The 26,718-nt window shown below is 39.3% G+C and overlaps 1 protein-coding gene across 1 annotated transcript in view; it reads left to right on the top strand.

Moving 5' to 3' along the window:
• ACSBG1 (acyl-CoA synthetase bubblegum family member 1) overlaps positions 1-26,718 on the top strand; it is an 89,564-nt gene that overhangs the window by 7,765 nt on the left and 55,081 nt on the right. Inside the window, exons 2-14 of the mRNA XM_083870643.1 lie at positions 988-1,070; positions 9,772-9,989; positions 10,632-10,720; positions 11,561-11,681; positions 13,502-13,582; positions 15,997-16,146; positions 18,503-18,679; positions 19,159-19,340; positions 19,977-20,210; positions 20,778-20,995; positions 22,741-22,880; positions 24,265-24,511; positions 25,575-25,646. Of these exons, the coding sequence (XP_083726769.1) occupies positions 988-1,070; positions 9,772-9,989; positions 10,632-10,720; positions 11,561-11,681; positions 13,502-13,582; positions 15,997-16,146; positions 18,503-18,679; positions 19,159-19,340; positions 19,977-20,210; positions 20,778-20,995; positions 22,741-22,880; positions 24,265-24,511; positions 25,575-25,646 (2,012 nt within the window). The remainder of the gene's footprint in view (positions 1-987; positions 1,071-9,771; positions 9,990-10,631; positions 10,721-11,560; positions 11,682-13,501; positions 13,583-15,996; positions 16,147-18,502; positions 18,680-19,158; positions 19,341-19,976; positions 20,211-20,777; positions 20,996-22,740; positions 22,881-24,264; positions 24,512-25,574; positions 25,647-26,718) is intronic.

Raw genomic sequence — 26,718 nt, 5'->3', positions numbered from 1 at the left:
TGCTGTTTGCTCCCTGTCACCACTGTGTAAAAACTGCTTTTGAGGTTGTTATTAATTTGAAAGCTGCAAAGGGCATTGTTTCAACTTTCTTTTTCTACATTTTGAGTTAATTTATTAGACTGTGAAGGGGAAGGACTTCCTGAGCTTCACTCAGGACTCTTCTATTGTACCTATGGAGAAGGAATGAAGGAAATTCTAGCTTCTTCTTAGCCTCTAAAGGCTGCTGATTCCCACCACTTGTTCTATGAAATGAAATTAATTAAATTTAAAAATCTTTATGCTGCTATTCATGAATAATCTGCAGTGCATTGCTATATTCAGTCGTTTCTAAATGCTTATTGTTTAGATATTTTGCTCATGGAATTCTTAGCAGTCTGTCACCTTACAAGCTTTTTGGGTTGGAGTTTGTATTTGTGCTTTTAACTTTGTCTGTTTACTTTTAGGAAAAGTTAATTTAATCCATGTGTTAATGATAATTTGTCGTGTTGGTGAAATTTTCAAGAAACATCATTATTATTATTATTATTACTCTTATTAACTAAATTGTCTTCTCTTCCTGGCCTAAAAAAAACCCGACTTCAGAGCTTCAATAGATATCAACAGTGATAATTTACAAGGTGTTGTGATTATTGGTGGTGTCAGTATGATCAGGATGAAGATTGGTAAATCATTCTTCATACTTGTATGGTTCATGGCCTCTTTGTGGAGGTTCAAAGTTTGCATCTTCATCTGGTATATTCCATGATGTTGAAACCAAAAGCATGAAATAAAGAATGTCATCCTTAGGATTAAGGCATTTCATTTAACTAGGTCATAATGGAGTTTGCAACAGAGTCAAAATATATTTGATAGCTCTGAGCTTTCTATTTCCACCTGCTTGTGTTTTTGTTTACCTTTTGATACCTTATATTGTGTATTTGTATGTTGATTGTAGTAGATCCTACTAGAGCTCCTGGATAACATCTTAGTAGTTCTATTTGCTTTTAGAACCTTTACAGATGCACAGACTGTCTGCAGGGATCTGCTGCCTCATTTGGAGGAGACCCAGGATGAAGGCATAGAGCCAGCAGGTAAGCATATAAAATATGATCATTGGAAATTTAAGCTCTTCTTAGTTGTGTTTGGTTTTTTTTTTTGTTGTTGTTGCTGTTGTTGAGTTTTTTGTTTGTTTGTTTTGTGGGGGTTTTTTTTTTGGTAATTTTTATGTTTATTCTAGCAGGTTTTGACTGACAATTTCTCTGGGCTGAGATAATGAAAGACAAAATTAAAATAAAACTGAAGTGAGTCAGGGCAGCTGAAAAATTTTTGGGAGTTGTCTGTAAATCTGCATGGATTTAATAGTTTCCACTAGTGTTTGTCTATTTGAGATGATGTCTAGATTAAAACTAAAAATAGTATGGTCCCATTGAGAGTCATGCAAGTTGTTGGGTTACCTTTGGCATCACAGCCAACTCACCAGCTGTGACGTGGGGAGGATTTGCTGTGCAGTGTAGGACTGGAGGCTTTAAAGGAACACCTGTGCTCTGGTCAATTCTGTGTTGCATCAGAGCACTGGTGCCATTTAATGCAGCTGCACTGCTGAATGACTTGCCTGAACATGATACCATGTGGTTTAAAGGAGGTTTGCTAGCAGAACTTTCTGAGGTTCTTTGGAGGGTTTACAGCCCTAAGAGAAACCCCTGTCACCTTGGTGATGCTGCTGGTGTCTAAATGTACTCATTGAAAGAAAATATTTGTTCTAGGAGAAAACTGAAACAGTAACCACATAGCTATCTGGTCTATGTAGGAATCTTGCATGCAGACTTTATACATGTGTATAAATACATGTAGTTACTTCTCAATAGGCGGTCTTTAATACACAGTAGGGTTCTTTCCAAGAAGTGGACTGCTAGCTATGTGCTTTCAGTAAGCAGGAAATAAATGTGGATAAATAAAGACAATAACAAACTCCTGTTTTCAAATTTACAGGATGTCTTTTTGAGCTGTTTGAGCCAGTTCAATCTACTCTATGTAGATTGTCACTGAGACTGTGATACTGCAGAGTGCTTTCTTTTGTGTGCTTCTGAAGGCTCTGACCTGTTTTCCTAAGAATTTATCTGGGACAGTGGTTAATGCTGTCAGCTCCTTACCTGCTTTTCTCCCAGAGGCTGCTGCAGTTTAGAGAAGTAAGCTAGGCTGTAAGGCAGTGCTCAGGCAGGAATGGACATGTCATTCAGCCACTCCTGCAGACCTGACCACGAAGGTGAGGTGAACAGCTAAGAGTAGAAGCCATTCCAGCTGTTCCATCGTAATTTTCCTGCAAACACAAGTCACACCTAATCCATTTAAATTAAACAGTTCCTTTATTGGTGTTTAGATATGTTTCTAGTTGATGAATCAGGAGCTTACAAAATTGTTAGACTTTGTCTTCTATTTGACTTTGGCAATCTGTGGCACTACTTGTTATCCATTTAAATGGGAAGCAGTGTTTAACTTGGAAACACCACACTGCTATGGAGATGCTGAGTGGTGAAGTGAGGGCTGAATTTCAAAAACTCCTCCCAAAATATCTTTCATGAGAAGGAAGTTCACTGTCTGGTTGCAGAGAGTCTACGTTGTATGTAAAGGGAAAAGGAGGAGATTCTGATATTTTCTAGTTGTTCAGAACTGACTTCCTCACTTTATAATTGATATATTCTCCAACCTCAGGAGTAAATTTATCTAATGAGGACCACAGGTTGTTCTGGAATGTTTTCCTCATTCCTTTCTACCAACATACAGAAGCTCATTGCAGTGGAAGCAGGCCAGATTTGGGGTTTTCTAATGCAAATGTAAATCCAGAGTACCCTTACTGTTTGCAGCAGGCCTTATATTGACTTAAAGCCAATGTGAAGTTAGAAGAGACCTCATCCACACTGGTTTTATACTGATGGAATTTATGTTGGAAAAGAGCACTGGAGGGCAACTAGGACATCTTTCTCTCATAGGAAGCCTTGTGGTTTTTTTCAGCTGAGCTTTGAAAACCTCCAGGGATGGAAACTGTACAGCTTCTCAGTTCATCTTCTTAGTCTGAGTAAGCTACTTTGTGAAACTCTTGATCCAGCAAGAATTTTCCTTGCTGCAGTTCATGTCCAGTACTTCTTGTCCTTCTGCTGTGTGCCTCTTAGAAGAATGTTTTCCTTGTAGTACCTGCTTCAGTCTTTAACAAACTGCAAGTAGATTCATTTTTTATTTTCACCAGACTGGAGAAACACAGTTCCTGCAGGGAGTCTTGTACATTATGTGCTCCAGGCCCCTGACTGCCTTGGGAGTCATTCTTTTGGGCTTGTGCCACTTTGCTTCTCAGGATCTCTCTTTTGTATGCTGTCTCGGGGCAGCTTCAGGAGCACTGAGTAGAGTCAAATAATCCCTTTCCTTGGTCTGCTGGCTATAATCTTGCCAATGCAGCCAGGGGTGTGGTTAGCCTTTGTCTCTGTTGGGGCACACAAGTGACTGGCAGCCAACCTGTTCACCTGAACCATGGGAGTTTTCCTGCTGAGCCAGCTGGCATCCAGCCCATGCTGTGCCATGGGGCTGTCCTCCCCAGAGTGGAAGACTTGGCTTCACCCCTGTTGAGCTTTCAGGTCATGCCAGCCCATTCTTCCAGTGTGCTGAGGTCCATCCAGATGGTCATCCTGCCTTTGGTCCTGTTGGTCATTTCCTCAAGTTTGCTGTCACCCCTGAAGCTGGCGAGGGTGCATTCTACTGTCCAGGACAACAGTGCCATCATTGAACAGTGTCATTCTCACAAGTAACTCCTGAAGCATGCCACTTGGAATTGCCTGCTAATAAGACTTAGAATTTCTGACCACTGTTCTTGAAGACTACTTATCCAACTTTTTTGTTTACCTGTTTATGATTTTTTAATCCACCTGTTCCTCCAATTGCATCCAAACCTTCCAAGGATGCTGGGCTATTTAGAAGTTGTCAAAGACTGTGTTAAAGATAGAGTAAGCAATGTGCTGCTGCTCTCACCATGTTGGAGCCAGTCAACTCATCTTGGAAGGCAGGTGAGTTATATTTACCAGGGCCAAGTCAAGGGTGGCCATTCTGGCTGGTGTCAGTCACCATGTTATAGCTCAAAATGATTTCTAGGAGAGTTTGTTCTATACCATTTCCATGGACTGAGGTGAGGCTGATTGGCCCTTAGTTTTCTGAATCCTCTTTTTTCTGCTTTTCGAAGAAAGGTGTGGCATTTGCCTTTTTTCTTGTGATGGGGACCTTACGAGATTGCTGTACTTTCTCAAAGATGACAGAGAGCAGCCTCGCAATGGCTTTGACCTGGTTTCTCAGTGTCCACTCTGAAGGATCCCATCTTGTCCCATCAACTTTTTTGTATGTGAGCAGTTTTGTGTAAGTAGTCCCTACTTTGATGTTCTGCTACTGTAGGTAAAACATCTCACCTTCCACTAGGCATGGAAGCTCAGGAAGCTTGACCTTGCCAATAAATACTGAGGTGAAGAAGGTACTGAGAGCGTCAGCCCTTTGCATGTCCTGTGTCAGTGAACTGCCCACAATATCACTGGTTCTCCCTTTGATTGCCACTGTACCTGTAAAAGCCCTTCTTGCGACTTTTCACATTACTCACCAATTTCAGTTCTGAGTTTTGACTTTCCATTCCTGCATGCCTGGGCAATGTTTCTGTAATGATGTTTCCTCCTGATTACACCCTCCACATTCTTTCATTTTGGCACATCGTAATCAGTTTTAGAAGCGTCAGTGTTGTTATGAAGCTTATTTCGTACTTGTCCTGGTGCACCACTCCCTCCACATCAGCTCATGGAGGCATTCTATGAAGGATATCTTATTTCTCTGATCCACACTGTAGGGGTTTACTGATGTGAAGAGCAGTATATTTTATTGTAATTAATAATTGTTCCCTTTTCCTCCAGTGGAAAAAGTAAAAGTTTCCATTAATTGAAATATTTTTGTGTGTTTTGGCTAATTTTCAAAGATTTCCTCTATTTATTGTCTTTTCTTTTACAGAGTAAAAAATTATTTGTTTATTGTGGAAAGCTGGTGATATAGCAGAAAACCCTTTTCCCCCCCTAGCCGTGGCAAGGCAAGCCACAGGAGCTGGTTTATGTATTTTATTAGAAGAATAGCTGTGTGTTTAGGCTGGCTGAGATTTTCAGGTTCACTTGAAATTCCAAAGTTCTGTACCTTTGTTTAATCTGTTTAATCTGGCACAACGAGAAGTTTGACACAGATACCAAGCTCTTAGACTCTAATCAGTGTATACTCAGCTCCAGCTTTTACTAAAATTAAGTTAATCTTTCAGGGTCACAGACATCTTGAAGAAAAGTAGAAAATAGTGGATGAGAGGAGGAATGGTGTATTTCTGTTGTCAGCAGAATGTGATGGCATCATAGCTGTGGAATCTTGGATGATGATTGACAGGAATGCCTCCAGCAAAGACCTGAATTCCTTCTCTCATCATTAGGGCAGAGTGATGTTTTGCAGCATCTGGCATATAATCAAGACACTGTTTTGTGAGTTAAAGCTGACTAATTTTCAAGCAGAAGTTAAATTACTGGTTTACTTCTTGCTTTGCAGGGCACATCTATGGAATATCACTTGCAGTTGCTCAGATCATGCAGCAGGGCCATTCCACAATCACCTGTCTGTTTATCGGTCTGAAAGGTGACCTTGGGTCCTTTGCATTTTATATGACTCTCTCTCAGAGCTATTCTTCCATAAACATCTGAATTCATTTACATTCTCAAATCCTTTCTGGCAGTCACCAGAATACTTGGAGGTCAGGTAGTGAACAGAGAGAAGGTTTCACTAATGATATTAGCTTTAAGGTGTAGGTATAGTGTATTTCTCTCGTCTTCGTTTTTTAACTACTACACAGTCTCCTTCATGTATCCCAGAGGTCTGGCAGTTTCAGCCAGATGGATTATTCATGAAAAAAATTTAAAAAACCCAAAAAAACCCCAAAACCAAAACAAAACCCAACCAACCAAAAAACCACACACCCCCTCCCCCCAAAAAACCCCCAGCAAACACAAAAACAAACCACCAATTAAAAAAAAACAAGCAACAACAAAACTACAAAACAAAAAACTTGTAATCTGTTTGTCTGTTTAAAGTAATTTTTGATATCTGGGCTTGTGCCATGTCAGAACTTCCCACAGAACTTCCCATTGTACATGGTGGAAGGAATAAACTGGCTGTTAAAAATTCAAAATGTGTAATGTGTTCTATATTGTGCATAATTTCAAACTTGGTAGAAAATATTTGAGTAACAAATGTATTTTTACGACACAGTATTCACATGTAAATGGTTCATAAGTTTAGGATTCTATTGTAAAAGATCAGTTGAAAACTGCAAGGGCCTCTTTTAAGTGGTTTTTAACTACTTTTTTCCTCCTGTAAAGCTGAAAATTTACAGTTTAGTTTCCAGTGGGAAAACTGCCCACCTAAAATCCCAGGTATTTAGATCAGCTTTTTTTAGAACAGTGCCCAAGAGAGCCTGCAGTACATTCATCCTAATATAAATTATGAATGAGATTACCCAAGCTGTCTCTTCCTTCAGCAGGGAAGACAGTGAAACATGGAAAATGAAGTCTGATCATGGAGCTTTTTGGCCTTGGAGGAGAATGACATAGGGAAAAAAATGTCCCTCTAGAGCCTCAAACAGTGACACTCCAGATTTTATTACCTAAATAAAATCTCTGCTTTTTTTTTTGTTTTATCTGAAAGTTGAGCCTTTTTTAAGCAGAAATCTTTTTGCAACATCTCTGATGTTCAGAATTCATGTGAGGGACATGAGCCAAGGTTACATAGTAGTGGATGAAAAAGCATTTTGAGTATGAAGTATAATGCAGGTAGCAGGAGTTAGTGGAAGAAAGAGGAAAGGAACAACTACTCTTTGCTTGCATACAGAAAACTTTCAGTGGCATGAAGTGCTTTGAGCTGGAGTGCTGGGTTTTTTCCTTCTACTCTGTGGAGTTATCACTGTATTATGTACCAATGCTAATAGTATATATTGAGGGGTTTTATTCTGATCTCCACTTTGGTTTCAGGAGGTACTGAGTTGATTTCCAGCCCGGACATTGCAGTTTAGCTTTCAGATGCTACTGGGGCATAACACCTATTTTGCTTCTCCCAACGTTTATAATTGATGCATTTGGTATTTAGCCAGGCATTTCTTGTCAGACACTTTTGACAAAGAATGAGCCCTCTGCTCAAAATCACTCTGCAAACTGACAGGCAAATTTATTGTTCATGTTCCATTGTTTTTACTATCTCTGGGGACAGACTAAATAGATTTTTAGAATTCTTTGGCTTATCAAGATTTCAGAACTGTTTTGAGATTTAAGTTTTACCTGCAAATACATGCAAAAACAAACACTGAATGGGCATTCGGGTTTATATTTCTTTGCGCTGTGTCCGGAGTATCGTTAAGGTGATGTACAGAATCTCTGAAAGTGATTCTGTTCTTTGTCTTTCATATGAATCAAGAATGCCTTTTTAACACCAGAAAAATCTGCATAAGGAAAACAAAAGAAAACCCAGTTTTCGAGTACAATTTTGGTTTCTATGTATAGATATTTCAGGGATTTGATTGATTTTCATTATTCTCTGGAAACTGCTGTTATCTGCTGCTCATCTGAAGTGAAAAGATACTATCGATGAAACTTCTGTAATGTTATTGTAGGAATGTTGCTAATATTTTCCTTCAAGAAAGTACTCCTTCAAGAAAGTTTCCTTCAAGAAAGGTACTCTTTATTCAGGAACATTTTTAATACATGGACCAGAATGTTGTATTTTAGCTCTGTATGGTATGATTTTTATTTTTTTTTTTAAACAGAACAGTCACCTACCTATGTCCAAGCACACCTGCAATCCCTGACACCTTTGTTTTAGAAGCCAGAACATCTACATATAGAGTTTTTCATCTGGGCTTTGGTGTGTCACTGCAGACAATAAACATTTGGATTAACAATAGCTTCTATCTCTGACAGGTCTTGCCTCTCATCCTTTTCACACCTGCATTGGGGTTAAGTGCAGAAACAGCTGCTTTGCCTCCTCAATTCATAAAATATTTATTGGGTGCTACTGCTTACACTTTGATAAAGTCTGTCTATTACCTGAACTCCTTCAGAGCTATTTGTTTCTAAACTGTCTGGACTTATGATGCCCTTTCTCCACTGACCTAAGCACAACTCCACACCTATGTTTTGAAAATCATTATGTGCAATTTACACATGAGAAAATGAAGGTGCATGGAGATGAAGCAGCTTTATTTGTACTTATTGTTGTCATTAGCACCTTCTATTTGTCAAGAGAACAATGCAAATCTGCCAGCTAGGAGCAGGAATGGAATGAAATGTTTGTGAGCTTACAGTAGTTTGCTATACCTCTTACTCTTGATGCAGACTGCAAGCCAGAGAGGCTGCAAGTGTCTTCTAAAGCACTGGTGTGGATCCAGCTATGGCTGATGTGTTCCTGTATTGCCACAAGTGCTCAGAGAGGCAATTCCCAGATCCCTGAAGCAGCTAGAATAGCATTGGAGAGGGATGTGATCCATGTTGTACTTGTGCACACTCCCAAACTGCTCATTTTCAGCCACTGAGGTGGGAGGAACCAGCACAAATACTAACTGAGCTTGCATTACACTTTTTGCTTTCCATAGGTATAGTAAAATACAATTATGCTAATTAAATTGTATAAGGAATTACAAAAAGTACTGGTTTCTGTTCTCTTAATTCTGACAAACCCAAGCACTTTGGTCTGAAGTGTTTTCACCAGATCACGGCAGAATATATCCATTTTTTATGCCTATGCTAAAAATATTGCTTCATTTATGAAAGTAAATCTAAGGAAAAAAATGTTCTTAAAATGTTCTTGTACTGTTTTGTTCATAAGTATGGGAACTGTTAGACGAGGGAGTCGTGGGAGGGTTGTGCTTTCCTTGTGAGAATTCACCAACTTATCCTAGATCCTCTAAGGAGTGTATTCATTGCAGGGTTTGCAAGAGCCAAGGAGAGTTTTTGAGGCAGACATTTTTTGTGAATGCCAAGGACTGTCCCAGTCCTCGGCACCTGTGGTGAGAGCCAAGTTACATTTGTTGGTGCTGTGCGTCTTTGTCCTGTCAAAGAAGGGGAGAAAAAAAATACAGGGAGGAAAAAGTGGATGGTATAAAGTCAGGGTGAGGAAGACAAGAGCAGAAGATGAAAAATGGAACCATGGAACCAGGGTGAGACAGGAGTGAGTGGAATGGACACATTAGAACATGGGGCAGATGACTGAGGGAAAAAATGTGGGAAGTAGTGAGGAACAGGGACAGGATGAGGGAGAATAGCTGGAGGGGCAGGAGGGAGGGAAGAGTTATAACACACAAAAGGAACTTGCATACTGAACAGGGGCGGAGGTTCATATCTTTTGGAACTCTTTAGCCTTTTGATTCAACATCTACTCCATTGGCACAAGGGGGAGTGCAGAGCTGAGCACAGACAGATTCATCTGGAACTGAGGGTGTGCCTACAGCACACAGATCATCAACATAATTTTGTATGGCACTTTTATTCAAGATGCAGAACAAAGTATAAGAAGTAATGATTTCTCTTTCTACATGGTATATTTAATAATAAGAAAATTGGAAAGCCTTTCTCTCAAGAGCTGGGAAGTGCCAGAGTTGTACTTAGTCGTGTGGTCTTTATTCAATCCTCTTGTCTTCTGGTACACAGTCACCTGGTATTTTTCAATTGCACATTACCTTGACAATGGTGCTTTACCTTCCAGAGTCTCTGTGGACCTCTTTTGCTGATGGCAGAGTCAGACTGAGAATAGATAACTCATGCCCACAGACCCCCATAACTGTTCATCAGATGTTCAAGGACAGCCTGGAAAAATATGGATCCCTTAATGCTTTGGCCAGCAAAAAGAATGGAAAATGGGAGAAAATAACTTTTTCGGAATATTATTGCCTCTCTAGGAAAGCGGCCAAGAGCTTCTTGAAGGTAGGCACAGGAAACAAAACCAATGCCTTTAATCTTTTTGTCTCCTTTAAAAGCCAAAAGCACAAATTAACAAAAAAACTCCAAAACCCACAATATATAAGAGATGTTTTACATTACTTGAAGATCAGTAGTCAGATTCTTTATTGAAATGATAATGATGAAAATGAGTTTTGGTTAGAAGTAACACTGCTGTCAGGGAACCTTGACTGCAAGTGAGGAGCTGCTGTGTTGCACTGTCTCTGAGACATGGGTGCAGAGGTCAGCATGAGGTCTTAAGATAAAAAAAAAATAAAAAGAGGGGAAAACTACTACACATCAGGAATTTGATGTGGTAAGGACAATCTTTAAAGCATTCTAAATATAGGGTAATATTAGTACTCATTATGCTCTTGTTTGTATCAAAATATTCTGGGTCTTGGGCCTTTCTTGACAGCAGAGTTCAACTAGACAGGAGAAGGTAGTGGAAAATTCACACCCTGTTAATTACTGATAAATACGAATTTGCTATGGATTCGAAAATGTGCTTTCACATGCCTTCTCAATACTATAATAATAAATCAAAAGTTTCCGTGGTTTATATTTGTGTGTATGTTTCTCTTCTGTGGGCCTGTATTATATAACTTTGTGTATATTATTTTTAAGCTTGGTCTTGAACGATTCCATAGCATAGCAATCCTTGGATTTAATTCGCCAGAATGGTTCATCTCGGCTGTTGGAGCTGTTTTTGCTGGGTAAGATATTTTGAGGGGGGTTAGTTTTTGAGGGGGATTTGGAGACTTCTGTTTTGCTAGGTCTGGAAATGTATCAAGTCAATATTTTGTGTTATATCTTGGAAGTTGCGTTGCTATGTTGATTGACATGTTCTGTAACCTGCTGGAGTCTCATATCCCAAAGAGTCCAGACACTCACAAATGGATGCTGTTTGCCATGGGCTTAACCATTGCAGTCACACAGAAGCTGTTGTACAGGATCTTATCAATGGAAGATGTTGGAAACAGATGAGAACCACAGTTTTATATTAATGATAATAATATAATAATATTGATATCTACAGTAAGATACATTCAAGCAGACAAAGTAACATATGAATATTAACTACCCTGATTTCTAAAAATTTGGATTTTACTTCTTAACTGTTAACTTTAACTTAACTTCTTGAACTGTTCTGTACTGATGAAATCCAGATTGGTATCTGTGCACAGCTTGAACAAAAAGAGAACATAAGTGGGGACGTTTTTACCACTTCCTGACCTAACTCCTGTGTAGCCTTAAGTGGGTTAAAACACTGAGTCTTAACCTACAGCATCTTCTACTGAATAGTTCAGAGATTAGTTTTTGCAATGTGCATAAATCAGAGATTCCTGTATATCTGACTATGCAAAACACACATTAGAGCTATCTTGCTGTTTCCTTCCACATCTTCATACCCCTTCAGGTTTCATCTGATCTCTGATTATTATTCTCTTTTGATATTACATGCAGATTATTATTCTCTTTTGATATTACATGCATGTATATGTGTGCATGCATATAAATGTATGTTCTTATATATAATTTTTTTTTTGATGCAGAGGAATTGTCACAGGAATATACACAACCAGTTCTCCAGAGGCCTGTCGCTACATTGCTCATGACAGCAAGACTGATATCATGGTTGTGGAAAATCAGAAACAGCTGGACAAGATAATGCAGGTAACAAGGTGGCTGAATGATTACTGAAAAGCCACAATTTTTCATTCCTTGATGCTGTATTGCTCCCAAATACCATGTACACTCTCTATATCATGAAACCTTTCTTTGTGAAGTGTGTGTTATTACCCAGAAATCTGGTATCTGGTGTTAGAGCTTGTGGGTGGCTCTGACCCTCTACAGTGTCCATGGCTCCAGCAGAGAGCTCATTGGATGGTTCACTGCAAGCTTACCTGAAAAACCCCACAATTTTATCCCATGTTTTTATGTCACCACCTGATTCTTTTTGGAAAAGCACAGTCCACTTGAATGGAAGAGATTATGCTGACGCAGGTTTGTAGAGGTCTGCCATTTAAGTATTAAGGATGTCAGTGTTCAGAATTTCCTCTTTCCAAGGTATCATCTTTTCCTGCTGGTAATATCAGCCATTAAGGCTCTTGAGTTTAGTGTACTTTGGTAGCATCATGGTTAACATGAGACAGACCTTAGTGAGAAAGCAGGAGCCTCCTTAAATTAACAGTCTCAATTTTGACAGGACTCTTGGGCAGAACTCTTGACAGAACTCTTCTACTGTCTTGGGCAGCTGGGCCTGCCTTTTAGCAACAGTGCCAGATGGAAAAACCAATTTGATGGCAAGGTGACTTGGGAGAGGAGCACAGGCAGCTCTTGGGAAGGGCTTGTCTGTCTCAGATATTGAGGAAGGCTTGTGGACACATACTTGCACTGAATGGCACTGTTTGCTGAAGCAGGAGAGCCCTCCATGATGGAGCTTTCTCCCAAAACCTGCAATAGAGAAAATATGCAGTGGTTTTTTTTCAAATGCGTTTCATATGACTTGTTCATTAATGACTCTGTATTTTGTAGTTGTGTTTTATATGCAATATGGAAGAAGAGAGATTTTTTGTAAGTATTCTGTAAAAACACACAGGCAGACAAGTCTTCTTGCAGTGTCATTGACACAATACCAGGCTATGCTGTTGTGAACATGGAGAGAAGAATCCAAATGGAACAACTCGAGGGGTTTGGTTCATAGATATTATGTAGAATAAGAGAGCTCTGGTCAGCACTGGTTTATCCAGCAGAGGGTTTTTTTGAAATTTTTTTTCTGGAACCTAAGACTGAAATAATAACATCTCAATTGCTATCCTTCTAATCGTATGTACGTACTGGCTACCATCAAGCCACTACTTTTGTTTTGGCAAAATTCAGTTCAAAATGTGATTAATTGAAAGACATCTGTGAGGCATGGGGTGCCACAGAATTCAGTGAAAGCAATGCTTCCTGCAGGCCACATAAAGCACACAACCCCTTGCTATCTGCCTGCAAGCCTGCAGCTTTGTATTTTTATTTATCCTTACAGTGTGCATACAGCTTCTTTTGTTTTTTTCCTTAAGGAAGTAGAACTTTTTTTAGCACTTGAACGTCAGTTTTCGCTGAGGGACTTTATTTCTGTTGGTAATCACAGGCCGGGGTCAGCTTCTAGCTTGACCTGCGCTGTTCCTTCATGTGCCCTTTTGTGCATTATAAGAAAGGATGCTGAGGAGCCATTTCTGGTATATTTTTCATTTTTTTAACCTTTTGACTGAAACCAGATTTTCTGGAGCAGACTGTGCAGTCTGTGTAGACTATGTAGTTCCCTCCTCCTCAACCTGCCTCTAGTTGAGCTAGTTGGTGATGAGTTTAGGGAAGAATATTTGGAGGTGGAGGGAAATGAGAGGTTTTTGTGCCTGTCAAGCCATTACAGTTTTGGCAGCATTAGAGTGGATAAAAGCCCACACAAGACAAGAATAATAAATAATAACTTTGTTTAAAAAATGCAACAGATCTGGAATCGCTTGCCACACTTGAAGGCTGTGGTGCTATATAAGGACTCCATTGCAGAGAGACATCCAAACTTGTACACGGTGAGTAAATACTAGAACAAAGGCATAACCAAATAACTCATGGGGTAAACCCATGTGTTACCAGTTAATGTATGGGTTATTATTTATTTGATTAATTTCTACTGTGATTATCTACCATTTAGAATGCATTGCTGTGTCCCAGCAAGCACATTCAAATGGTTTATCAGCTTTTTCTCTTTAATTTGCCTTTGATACTCCATATTTAAGAAAAGAGATACCTTGCTTTACTGTCTGTCTCATATCTTCCTGATCTTTAACTTCACTGGGTTATTAAAACACCTGTAATTTTTAGGTGGGAATGTGTGCTCTCAAATGGTTAAAAATAAAAGTTGCTCCCTGGTGCTTGTGAATTCGGAAATTGTTTTAAAAATCCAATATTTTAACTTGACTACAGATCATCAACTGTGGAAAAAATATATAGAAGAGAAATATAACGTATTGAGTACATAAAAAGCTAATGAGCAGTGAACAGCATAGAAATATTTTTAAATACTTGCAATTTTGATAATCTGATAAGAAAAAAATCTTCTGTGCTTTTTTGTCTTGTATATAGCTTAATAATAAACTGCTACTCTTCCAATACTGTACATATTAGTATAGAGCGTGCCTTGCATCATATGCAATAAAAATGTTAATAGAAAGATGATCTTATTATTTAAAAAGATTAAGTGCTAGCATTTAACTTTTAAACAACTTGCACTTACTGAAATCTAAATGTGTGAGAATTGCTGTATTTTTAAACACTGGTTCAGTGCTCAGGTGTCATGTTGGACATTTTCTCAGAGGAGCAGGGTAGCTGTGAGTGTCTGACAGTTGCCATAGTTTATGTCCTCTAAAGGAAAAATTAGAGATCGGCTCACCAAAGGCGGAAATGATTGTTGCTGAGGTGTGATGCAGAGCAAACCACCAGCCCGCATGGCATTGGATGAAAGAGATTTGTGCTGTGTGATGAGCGGTGACAGGGGCAGAGCTGGCTGAGCAGTGCATGTTTCCAGAAGGCAAATGCAGAGTCAGGAGTGTGGTGTGACTGTTTCTGTACCTTCCACACTCACTGGAATGCCAACACCATCTGTTGCAGGTGCTGTTCAGTAAACAAAGCCTGAGCAACAGATTCTCAGTGATCAATGCATTCAACTGTGAGAATACAGTAAAGTCAGGAAAGCAGGAACAACTGCTCAGTGACATACAGTTACATCCTTCACACCACCAGGCTTTCCAGGAGCTTGTGAAATCCATGCAGCCACATTCTGTGGGAAGGGATAGAATGTGACAAATCCTTGAGTTGCTACAGAGCTATAGCAACAGCTCTCTCTGTTCACAGATGTGGTTTGTTGGAAGAAACTATAAAACTGATGAATAGTCCTAGGACAGCCTTGCCACCCAAGAAAAGGAGATTAAGGTGCCACGGAGGCTGACTATTGTAATCTTAGTAGCCCAATGGCAATACCAGAGGTCTGAAAGAAAAAATGAACTACCCTCAAGCAGAGGCTCTCCTTTTGTATGTTTGTTTTTCTCATCATCCCCATAACTGGTTTGTGGTCCTAGATATATCTCCAAGAAATTGCTGAAAAATGAAGGTGCTGCACCTTGTATTTAAATAACACACTTCTGTAGCACGGTATGAATTACATTATTGCAATGGGAAACTTTGGTTATCAGTTTTCTTTAAAAATACTGTGGTACTCTGGTTTCCAATTAGCATTGCAATCTATGTTACACTTAATAGCATGTCAGGGGTGTGCAACCGAAATATCAAGGAGCAACCCATATAATACAGAGGAGCAAGTTCAGGATTCTTCTAGGTCAGTTTGTGTGGCACAAAAGCCCAGTGTTGTAAAAGTTTTATCTCACTCTAGAATGAGCTAAATTTGAATGGAAGTTGTGACCAGCATCATATGCTGTTTCCTATAAAAGAGCACATAATTTGGGTAAGCATTCACACATCTAGATAATTATGCTTTTGCAAAGACGCTTCCATTCAGTTGCTTTATAGTTACATTTTTATAGTGTACAATGAATTATAGATGAGATCTCACAAGTGTACTCTTAAAAATGATGCACCTAGATTCCTTTAAGTAATGCTCAAAATCATTCTTAGAGTGTGAGAGCATAATAGAGTTTTAGCTTCCGTGACTTATACATAGTATCCACGTTGGAGGAGGAACAGTATTACTGTTCCTTCTTAGACATTAAAAAGATTCATGGCAGCACAATTTTAGATAATGTATTTGCAATTCACACATTAAGCTCTAAGATAGATTCACCATATTTGTTCCATAGCTAGGGTCTGGGGAAACTTGCCTTGAACATGTGTTCAGAACAAGGCACTGAAATGTTCTAACATTTTTGAGCCTGGAAGGATGCAGTAGTGTGTTTATTTGTAAGAAGCCTGTATTTTTTGTTCTATGTTCTAGATGGAAGAGTTTCTGGAGCTGGGAGGTGATGTCTCTGACAGTACTTTGGATGACATTATTAACTCTCAAAAGCCAAATCAGTGCTGTGTTCTGATATACACCTCTGGAACAACAGGGAAGCCAAAAGGAGCCATGCTGAGTCACGACAATGTAGGTACTTTGGCTCTTCCTGTAGCAGAGAAACAGCAAAGTATGAGGATATTTATTCCTGTGGTTTGAAATGGCTGGTACATCCAAGAGCCCTGAAATGCTTTTGCTTTTACAGCATGGATAGTGTACTGCAAAGCAATGTCCAAAGTGCAGTCAGCTATTTCTGGTAAAGTACAAGAAAGGTAAAGAATGAAACTCCAAACAACACTGTTAAAAACTGTTCACAAAGTTGAACAGTTCTTTATGAATATGAATTTTTTATTCACTCTATTTCTTGAGACATCTAATGCATGAATTCATAAATATAATTCACAGATTGCCATAAAGTCTCTCAAGTGATGTCATAGGTCACTATGAAATGAACTAATCATAAATATCAGCCAGCTACTATCAAAATAGCCTGATGGACCACTTTTGCTGATTTTATTAAAATTGGGGGCAGATGTGTGGGTTTTTTGGTTTTGGTATTTTTTGGTTTTGAAGTTTTTTGTTCCTGGACTTGTGTGCAGGTTTCTGTGTCTGTCACTGGAGGATAATACAGCTCCAGTGCTCAGTGCTGGTTCTGATAGTAGCCCTACCTACGTTGCTGCACACAGAAAATTTCCAATTATAGACAAAAGCAAAGTTGTTTCCTAAAAGGACTTTCCACAGAGATTTGCTTGGAAAGCTACATGATTGGTGGCTGAGCAGGAGTGGAAGGTGGTAGGGAGCTTTTCTGAATACAAAGAAAATCTGTGAAAAGGGATGGACTAAGCTGAGGTCTCACCCCTTAAAATAAAGCAGAAATTACTGCAGACTTGCACAATGTGAAAACAGCAATTCACCCAAATGTAGGGAATTAATGCAGTAGCACCTGGAAGCAGAACATAATGAACTTGGGAGATAAAAAGACTGATCTGATGTTGCAAATCTATGCTCTTCTATCTCAAAGGAGTCTGGTGTCATTTCCATGCCAGCTGCCAAACTATTCTTGGCTGCTGATCACAAACAGGCTATTTTTATGTTGACAAACGGTGGAAAGCATGCCATGCCTGTAGCTCTGCTGCTGCCTTCTTTAGTCAAATATGTTTGCCAGTGTTCATGTGCAAAACCTGTGCTGAATCAGACATGCGTGATCCTCACAGATCTGCTCTGTGTGCCTGTGTGAGGCTTGGAGTAAAAGCAATGAATGCAGACACATCTTAAAGACATCTTGTTCTTTCTACTGTATGAGTCTCCCTTAGCCACTTGTCCATTGCTGCCACCTAAATTTGGATGGCCTGGCCTGGCAGCACGCTGCTCCTTAAAACCCTCTCTTGAGAATCTCTATTTCCTCCAAGTGTAGGCCAAGCCTACACTTGTACCTTCTCATTTATTACGAAGGAGCTGGCAGGAATGTGCTGTGATAACATGCTGTCTGTACTCTGCCATCTTGAATACTCTCATTCCTGTATCCTGCAGTACACAGTTTAGATTCCAGACGCTGCTGAGAAAGAGGTGTTTCTTTTTGTTGCTTGAAGTTTTCTGGTTTGCTTGGGTTTTTGGGGGGGTGTGTTGTTTGTTTTGGTTTTTATTTTTGTGTGCATATATCTTCTCCACTGTCTATCACACCATCACATATCTTCATGGGTCTTCCATATGCTGTGGTCTAATGATGAAGATATGCATATTTAGCATCCTTGAACTGCATCTTCTGAGAGAAAGTGGGGCATGGAGGGGAAAATATCATCCAAGTTCACTAAGAAGAGAAGCAACACAACTTCAAAACTATTAATGTATGTGCTACCTCTCATGAGCGGGGTGGGTGTGTATGTGTCACTTGGGAACCCCAGAGGCTTCCAGAGGAGCAGAGTACAGCTGCTATCTTCCTCTTGAGTGCTTAGCCAGCGGATGATTAGTACCAGGCAATGAGCTTGTGGCTGATACTAAATTGTCCTTTGAGCTCACTGATCACTGAGGATTTATTATTCTTTTTCTAACTTGCAGATACAGCACTGGTGGAAGGTGCCAGTTTAATAGAAAGCCTGCAGAGCCGGAGAATTGCAAAGGAAAGGAAAGATCAAATTATTTCTCATCCATCCAGCCCATGGCTGCCTGGCTCAGTGTCACCAGGGCATGGGGAGCTGCTAGTGTTCACAGCCCAGTCAGGCAGCAAAAATACTGTAGTTACTTAGGTTATCTGCTCTTTTATATTGCTGCAAAGGTTATCTAGCTTTTGGCAGAGTGTCCCCAGGTTACTGACAGTCTGGTATGTGGTCAATATTGCAATGTTTTCCTGTGAGCACAGATTATTCGCAGTGTTAAGTGGAAAAAAGGGAAAAAAACCCAAACCAAAATCCCCACCATACCTAATGTGTTTTAATATTTATTTAAACAGATAACTTGGACATCAGCCCATTGCAGCAGAGCAGGAGATATGCAACCTGCAGAGGTCCAACAGGAGTCTATAGTCAGTTACCTCCCACTCAGCCACATAGCTGCACAGATCTATGACTTGTGGACTGGAATCAAATGGGGAGAGCAAGTTTACTTTGCTGAGCCAGATGCTCTAAAGGTACCTCCTCTTTTATTACATCTAATTAAGTTTGCACTTCTTTTTCTTAGAAAACATCCCAAAGAGAGAATATGATATTTGAAAAGTTACAGAGGATGAAGATTGAGAGTCCATTATTGTTAGAGTAATGGAAAAATAAAGCTCATTGTGATCTGGTGCTCTAGATTCTAATTAAAATTTATAATTCCAATCCATAAGGCTCTTTTTAGGCAAAAGAAGTATAAGCAGTTTTTGGAGAAAAGGGAGACAGGGGGAACTAAGCCATGAGTGGTTTTCCTCCTTGTGTAGCATCTCCCCTGTCATGTCAGACCTGACACATATTAATGCATATGGTTGATTGAAGTGGGCTCAGCAGCCCTTCTTTAAGTCCTACATATTTAGTGATGTTCTACAGCACTAAACATTCAGGTTTTACATCACCAAGCCACTTTATCTCTGCTGTGTGCCTTTTGTTTGAAATTATTTAATTACTGTAACAGGGCAGCTTGATCAACACACTAAAAGAAGTGCAGCCAACATCTCACATGGGAGTTCCCCGAGTATGGGAGAAAATCATGGAGAAGTTAAAGGATGCTTCTGCTCAGTCAGGATTTATGAAAAAGAAAATGCTGTCCTGGGCTATGTCACTTAGTTTAGAGAGGAACCTGAACAGCTCAAACAGGTATGTAGTACAATGATGGAGATTTCCAGCAACCTGGAAGTAGCAATTTGCTTGTAATAAACCATGAAGCATCAGTGAGACTCTTCGTATAAGTGGATAAAATTTGATTTGGCAACACAGCAAATATAGTGCAAGGGGGAAGGTGTAGTTATCAATTATTATTGATAACTACAATTATTTCACAATAATTGTCAATTATTTCACAATAAAGTGTAAAATTTCTTATGCAGAATGGTATTCCAAAAGATCATTCCATGATATTCCTCTGCTCATCTTTTTATTCAGCTTCTCAAATAGATCCTGCAAATTTCAGATTTCAGTGGTGTAGGGTCTCAGAGACACATTTAATTGATAAAAAATCAGGAATACAAGAGCTGTGTTGTCTATAATATGTTTTTATAGATTCTTTATGTATTTGTTGAACTCAGATACCTCAAGTGTTGGAGGTAGCAAAGGTGGAGAAATGAATGACACTGAATAAATTAAAGAAGGACAAATGTGTCACCTTTCTCATGTTCTAATTTCTGTCAACACCCAAAACCAAATGACAAATACATCTACAAACAAAATCTGTGCCTGATTTTGTTTTGAAAACTTTCTAGGTTGCTCTGACTTACTTGTGTATTTTGTACTCAGCAGTGATCTAAAGCAGCTCTGGACAAGATTAGCAGACTACTTAGTGCTTGCAAAAATTCGCAGTTCACTGGGGCTTTCTTCCTGTCAGAAGCACTTTTCTGGTGCTGCTCCTCTCAATACAGAAACACTGTATTTCTTCTTGGGTCTGAACATCACCCTGTATGAGGCCTATGGGATGAGTGAGACCACAGGCCCACATTGCCTGTCTGGGCCTTACATTTACAGGCAGCACAGGTAATTTTGCTTTTATTACTATTTTTTAATATGATCTTTTTCATTTTATCTATGAAAAGAGTATTTACTAAGGTCAACAAAATATTACAGCTTATTTTATTTTCCCTGAGTGCATTGCCACGCCGCTCTTTTGCGACTTTGGGAGTCAGAATAATTTCCAGATCAGAATTTGAACCCATTGACTCTATAGCACACTGTGCCAGGAGCACTGAAAATGAGCTACAGTATTATGGCCAAACACAATGGCTAGATCTGACATATACTCTAGCCCTGGCTCAGGGGAAAAATGCAAGACCTCAAAATCAAAAATGGCTTTATGCCTGAAGATATAGGGGCAGGGAAGCAGCAAGCACAGGCCAAGACAGACTGCCAGAAAGTGCTCAGACACCCTGACAAATCTGCCCTAGTGAAGGAGTATTCCATGGCTGCCAGATAGTTACAGCACGGTGATATTTGCAGTCATGGATACTTTGACAGTTTCAGGGATTTGGCGCATTGGCCAGCTTATCAGTTTTATGTTTGATGTTTCTGTGATCCTTGTGGAGTTTTTCTGCTCTTCTCTGGTAGCTGTGGTAAACCAGCACCTGGATGCAGAGTGAAACTGGTGGACAAAGATACAGAAGGCAATGGAGAAATCTGTTTCTGGGGAAGGACTGTTTTCATGGGTTATTTAAATATGGAAGACAGAACAAAGGAAGCCTTTGATGAGGAGGGGTGGCTGCACTCTGGAGATTTAGGAAAGCTAGACAAGGATGGCTTTCTCTATGTCACTGGAAGAATTAAAGGTAATAGGCAAAATCTTGCTCTCTGTTTATGGTAAATGTTCAGCACTACTCAGTCATCTCTCAGATGTGGTCCATCTAATGAAGTGTCTTTCCTTTAATGCCGGCAGCATTGCCCTAACAGGAAGGTAAAATAAACTTTCCTATGAGAAAACCACAGTGTGCTCTGTGTTCAGGGAAGGTTTTCTTCTAGTGTGTAGTAGGTGGAGATGATGCAGTTCCTACAATGAGGCTTTTCATCTCCCAGATCTCTACTCAGTATTAATTACAATTAGCAATATAAACTACTAACACAGGTTTAATGTGTCTTGTTTTGAATGATATCATTAAGCTGTTCAGTCTCCCTTTGAATCTTGCCAAAGTGTCTTTATTGCATGTTAGAATATTTAGGCAGGAAGGAGAGGCACCCTCTGTTGCACAGAGGTTGTTGCTGTAGGTCAGAAGTCAGTGCTGGTGCTTTAGCTGAAGTGTTTGCAGTGTCCAGAAGCTTGAGAGCAGAAGGGAAAGCTACAGCTGAAGCAATGCTTTTAAGTGTTATTACAGGACACTGGCTGAAGGCTCATGAGACTGAGACTGGTCACTTGCTGACTTGGAGGTTTTCTTCATGATACATATTCAGGCAGTGGGATTGGTCATGGGCAAGATGTAACTGAGAAAGATTTAAGAATTGAGTAAAGATCATCTTACAACATAAGATGCATCACTAGGGAGACAACACAGATGAGTGAATTTGTCACAAGTGGCATCATGTCCTGCTAGGAATCAGGCCTGAAGTTGGTACTATTAATAGCCTGCACCAAATGCAGCTGTCTTGATTTTAATTTGTTTTCTTGTCTGATTCATTTTCCTTTAGCACAGCAGTAACAACTCCTTGCTTCAATGCATAACATTTGTGTTTCTCTTATATCTGTCTTGGTTGCTGAACTAATAGCAGTTACTCTAAATTACAGGATAGGTAGACTGTCTGGGATAAAATAATCATATGTCCGGTTTCATTGAAGTTTTAAATTCAAGACCAAATAAGGACAATGAAAAACTAAGGGCCAGAGAGATTGGTAGAGGATCTGAGACAAAAACAGGACTGTTGCAAAAGGAGGGTGGAATGAAAGGAAAAGTTAGACCTACAAATGTGTGTCTGTTTTACTTGTTGAAGCATGTTCTGAACTACTGCAAAGACAATTGCTCAAGGAGAAGTCACCAATATAACAAAAGCAAAGAATTGGAATTTACTTAGAGAATACTCAAGTTTGTAATAATTTCACTGAATATATGTATTACACTTCAGAACAAATGTTGCTTTTATCAAGCCTTCCTCCAGTAGTAACTTATTTTTGTCTCACCCCTCTTGGTGGATTTAAGAATTGGTTTTCATCATGATGTTAACAACGAACTTGCTTTTTAGGTAGATAGCAACAATAGAATAGAGGGTGAATCCTATGCTAACTTGGAAGGGATGGTCTCTCACAGAAAAATTCCAGTTATGTAACAGTCCCTTGAGAATAAGCTGTTGCTGGATTATTTAAAAAATATCTGGAGCAAATATACTGAGGGAGATCTGAGAACTTGAGCACATGTTTGAAAAATAGTAGCATTTTTGTTTTGAAGATAATTAATTAAGATTTGTGGTACTTGGAAAACATTATCTTGGAAAAAAAAACAACTCTTATTTTAGCACATCGAGCCAGACATTAACCTGATCTTTGGAATTTATTTGAATTCAACTAATAGCCTTTCCTTTTTTTGCCTAGATTTAATTATTACAGCTGGAGGTGAAAATGTGCCTCCAATTCCAATCGAAGATGCTGTTAAAAAAGAACTCCCAATTGTTAGTAATGCTATGGTGATTGGAGATAAAAAGAAGTTTTTGTCAATGTTCCTGACCCTAAAGGTAAATCAGTTTTAATATTACCTTCAATGAAGTTATACACCTGCACCTAACTAAAGAATAATAAATTTGAACCATTTGTAAAAAGACCTAGAATTAGATAGGAGGATGTTAGCAGGGGGAAAAAACATGTAGCAACTACAGACACATCCTGCTGGGTCTAGACTTAGGGTTACCTGATCTGCTAAACATCCCATATTTACTGCTTTTCCTCCTACATATACGATAAGAGCTATTTTCTATTTAAATGCAATTTTTTAATGTAAGAAATGCTGGAAGATTTAGAAGTCTCTGTAACAGAACACAACAATAGCTTTTCAGCTTAGATATGATCAAAACCAACAAATGTTTCTGTTATGGGAAACCCGGAAACTTTCTAACAGAAACATTTCTCTACAATTTGTTATTTTTATAACACAAGAATGATGACCGTGGAACAAAATAATTAATAGCCTTGCTGTGGTATAAGCTTCAATTGAGAAATTACTGTCTTCCTAAAGCATTTGAACTTCAGTTCTGTGGACATACCTAGTGAAGGCTACTTAGGTGTTTTCAAGTTGTTTACCTCTATGACTGATACTCCCTATCTTCAGGTGTAGCAATGGGGAACAAAGAGACACAGACCCCCTTATGCATCTGAAGATGATCCCTTTATTGTAGAAATCACCCCCCTTTTATACCTTTAATCTCAACCAGACATAACCAGAATTTAACTGAAGAAGGGGCCCCCATTGCCTGGCTCAGCTGCAGTCTGCTGTCCACATCTCTTATCACCCAACCAGCTTCCTGCTCCTCTGCTGTTCATGGATTCCTCCTCACAACTGCCTCACCCCCTACCGACTTCCAACCATCCAGCCTGTGGCTGTGCCTTCCCCACAGGGCCTTCTGGTGAACATAAGCCTTAACAGCTTTAACAATTAGAACCCTGTATCCCACATTCAGGTACAATAAAAACACTGATTTTAGAAGTCTAGGAACACTTCTATCTCAAGCTGTTTGCATTACACCATAATAATTCCATTGACTGTTGAGCTAAATGATTCCCTCTAACAATGGAGGCATTTGGAAAATATGGAAAATATGGAAAAATATGGAAAATATGAAAAATATTAAATTCAAGGCCAGAGATGGACTCTATGACCTAATTCATTCATATGTTTTTAAGTCTGTCTGTGACATCTGCATATGAGCCGGAAATATTTGCATTCGGTAGCCAAGTGGAAAGAAAAGCCCTTTATGATCTGCAGGTGTTTCTGCTTTTTAAGGCTTACAGAATGTTTGTGTATTTATACTGAGCCTTCTTCCCAAGCAGGAGGTCCTGGTCAGAGAACCTGTTAATGCCTTTTAAGAGTGAGCCTTTGATGATTCCCTTCATTTGATATTTTAGAGTGTCCTGGATCCAGATACATCTGATCCTACTGACATTCTAACAGAGCAAGCCAGAGACTTCTGCCAGAGGAGTGGTAGTAAAGCTACCAAAGTGTCTGAGATTGTAGCTACTAGAGACCAGGCGATCTACAGGGCCATCCAGGAGGGCATCAACAGAGTAAACAGCACTGCTACCAACAGGGTTCATTGCATTCAAAAATGGATCGTCCTGCCAAGAGATTTTTCCATTTCTGGGGGAGAACTAGGTAAGACTTAATGATTTATCTTGAGGTGCACAAAGTTAAGAGGCTGCTGATCTAAGAATATTCACTGCAGGGAAAGGAAAAACTGTTATGCTGTGTGTGGTAAGAAATACAAAAATTGGAGTTTTTGCTGTGTGCACTTTGGTGAATCTGTGCTCATTTGCAAGTACAGCTCTTAAACTTCAGATTGCTTTGGGTAATTAAGTATTTTTGGTTAATTCCTTGTGCATTAAAGTATTAATAACTTCTAGTACTAATACTGAAAGTGATGCCTGGAATGGATACCTAGGACAGAGGCTAGACAGAGTTAAAAGTAGGTATTTATTGAAAGGCCTTCACAAGGTACACCTTGGGCAGTGCAGAAGTCTTGCAGAGACTACACCAAAGAAGGACGACTGCCACACGTTTTTCAGACAGATGTTAAGTTTGGTCTATTTGCATGTTGGAGGCCAATTGTCCAATAACAGCTTCAGGTAGTGGAATCCCATTCCTCCAGTTTGTCTCCCCCCCCACCCTTCACTGTAGTTGACATTTTTTGGGGCCTGTGAAAATAAGGTGACCTTGGGTTTCAGGCCTAGAGAGAAATTGTTTTTTTGAATAAAATGGGAGAACAGTAGCTGATGGGGTATGGAGTTTGAGAATTGTATGCTTAAGGAGTACTGATCTGGAAGATAAAAGCTAAAATTTAAGGCATCAAAAGTTTCTCTTTAAAACAAACAAAAGTGGCATAATTGTGAAAGCCTGATAATGGAGCCCAAAGTACATTACCAGGCTCTTTGAATAAACTGGGAATTATTTAAAAGCTTTCAAAAACATAGTTGTATGAAAAAACCTAGTATCCAGTTACCATCCTCTTATCTGCAGTTGCCTCTAAAGTCCTCATGTTTACGTGGAGGCAACCTCACATATCACACTCACATATCAACCTCGCTTTTAGCATTTATCTGTGCTTAGAGGGGGGCATGTTCTTCCCAAGAGGCTCTTCAATAAAAAACTTAGGCACCAAAGCTCAAACTGAGTAGGAATTTTTGTTCCTATTTCTGGAATGAATTCTCCCTCTTTTAAGGTCCCACAATGAAGCTGAAGCGGCTTGCTGTGCTCAAGAAATACCAAAATGAAGTAGACTCCTTCTATAAAGAATAAAAAGTGTTTCCTCCAAGCATTAAGAAAGAAAGATCTGTGAGCAAAGGAAGTATTTTCTCATCAAAAGCGTTAACAAAGATTTATGCTTTGAGTTTGTAGTCTACTGAACCAAACCACTAGAAAGCTGCTGTCAATTTAGTTGTTTCTGATACTCACCTGATCATTTGGCCTCTTCTTACAGAAGCATCTACAGTGTGTCCATTCTCATCCTTCTGTGTTGTACAAAGCAGATGTAAGTAATTCCTCTAGATTGAAACAAAGTTTTTTATACAGTCTTCCATTTTTCTTTTTTTCCTTTTGTTCTACAGGATGTTTCCTGTAGCTCATGATGTATTTTGCTAGATAGCAGTACTGCTTAATGAAATGGTCATACCACTCCAGTGATAATTATTTTTAAAAAAATAAAAATCAAAAGGGCTGAGATTTTTTCTTCCCTCCCCCAGAACACTTTCTTGTTCACTAGCACATTTCAGAACCTGAAGACACTCCTATTTCTTTAATGCCTAGTATTTAGACTTCTGTGAACACAGCAGTTCACTTCTTAAATCCATGTCGGAATAAGTATTACTATTTCTCATAAAAACAGATAGTCAGGAAAAGCAGAATAGCTCCCTAAAACTGAAAGACACAAAGGAGTGAAAGACACACAGGAGCTCTCACATTAAAATGCTATTACAGAAACTTCTTTAAAATTGCTTGCAGTGCTTTTCTTTGAGCCATGTTTGTCAGTGTGTATCTGCATGTTTCAGTATTCACTAATTCTGACAAATGTGGGCTGCATTGCTTCTAACCCATATGCAAAATAAATCATATTATGAGAAGGAAATCCTTGGCACAAAGTTGTCTAAAGGGTGTGCTGTAAGTGATCTCTGGCAGACAGCTCACACAGGCAGGCAGGCCACAGCCCGTTATTGAGACAAAAAAATGATGCAGAACAGGATAAGGTTTCCATAAAAGTTCCATTACCAGTCTCACACATCTTACAGACCTAAGATTTGTTGCAAGTACCAATAATCAGCTTGATACATAAGACAAAGCAGCAGCCTATGATTATATAAACAAAACAA

Source organism: Zosterops lateralis (assembly GCF_965231275.1).
Source record: "Zosterops lateralis genome assembly, chromosome: 13".
Classification (NCBI taxonomy): Eukaryota; Metazoa; Chordata; class Aves; order Passeriformes; family Zosteropidae; genus Zosterops; species Zosterops lateralis.
The sequence above is the reverse complement of the archived record's forward strand: the minus strand, read 5'-3'. Positions and strand labels throughout refer to the sequence as shown.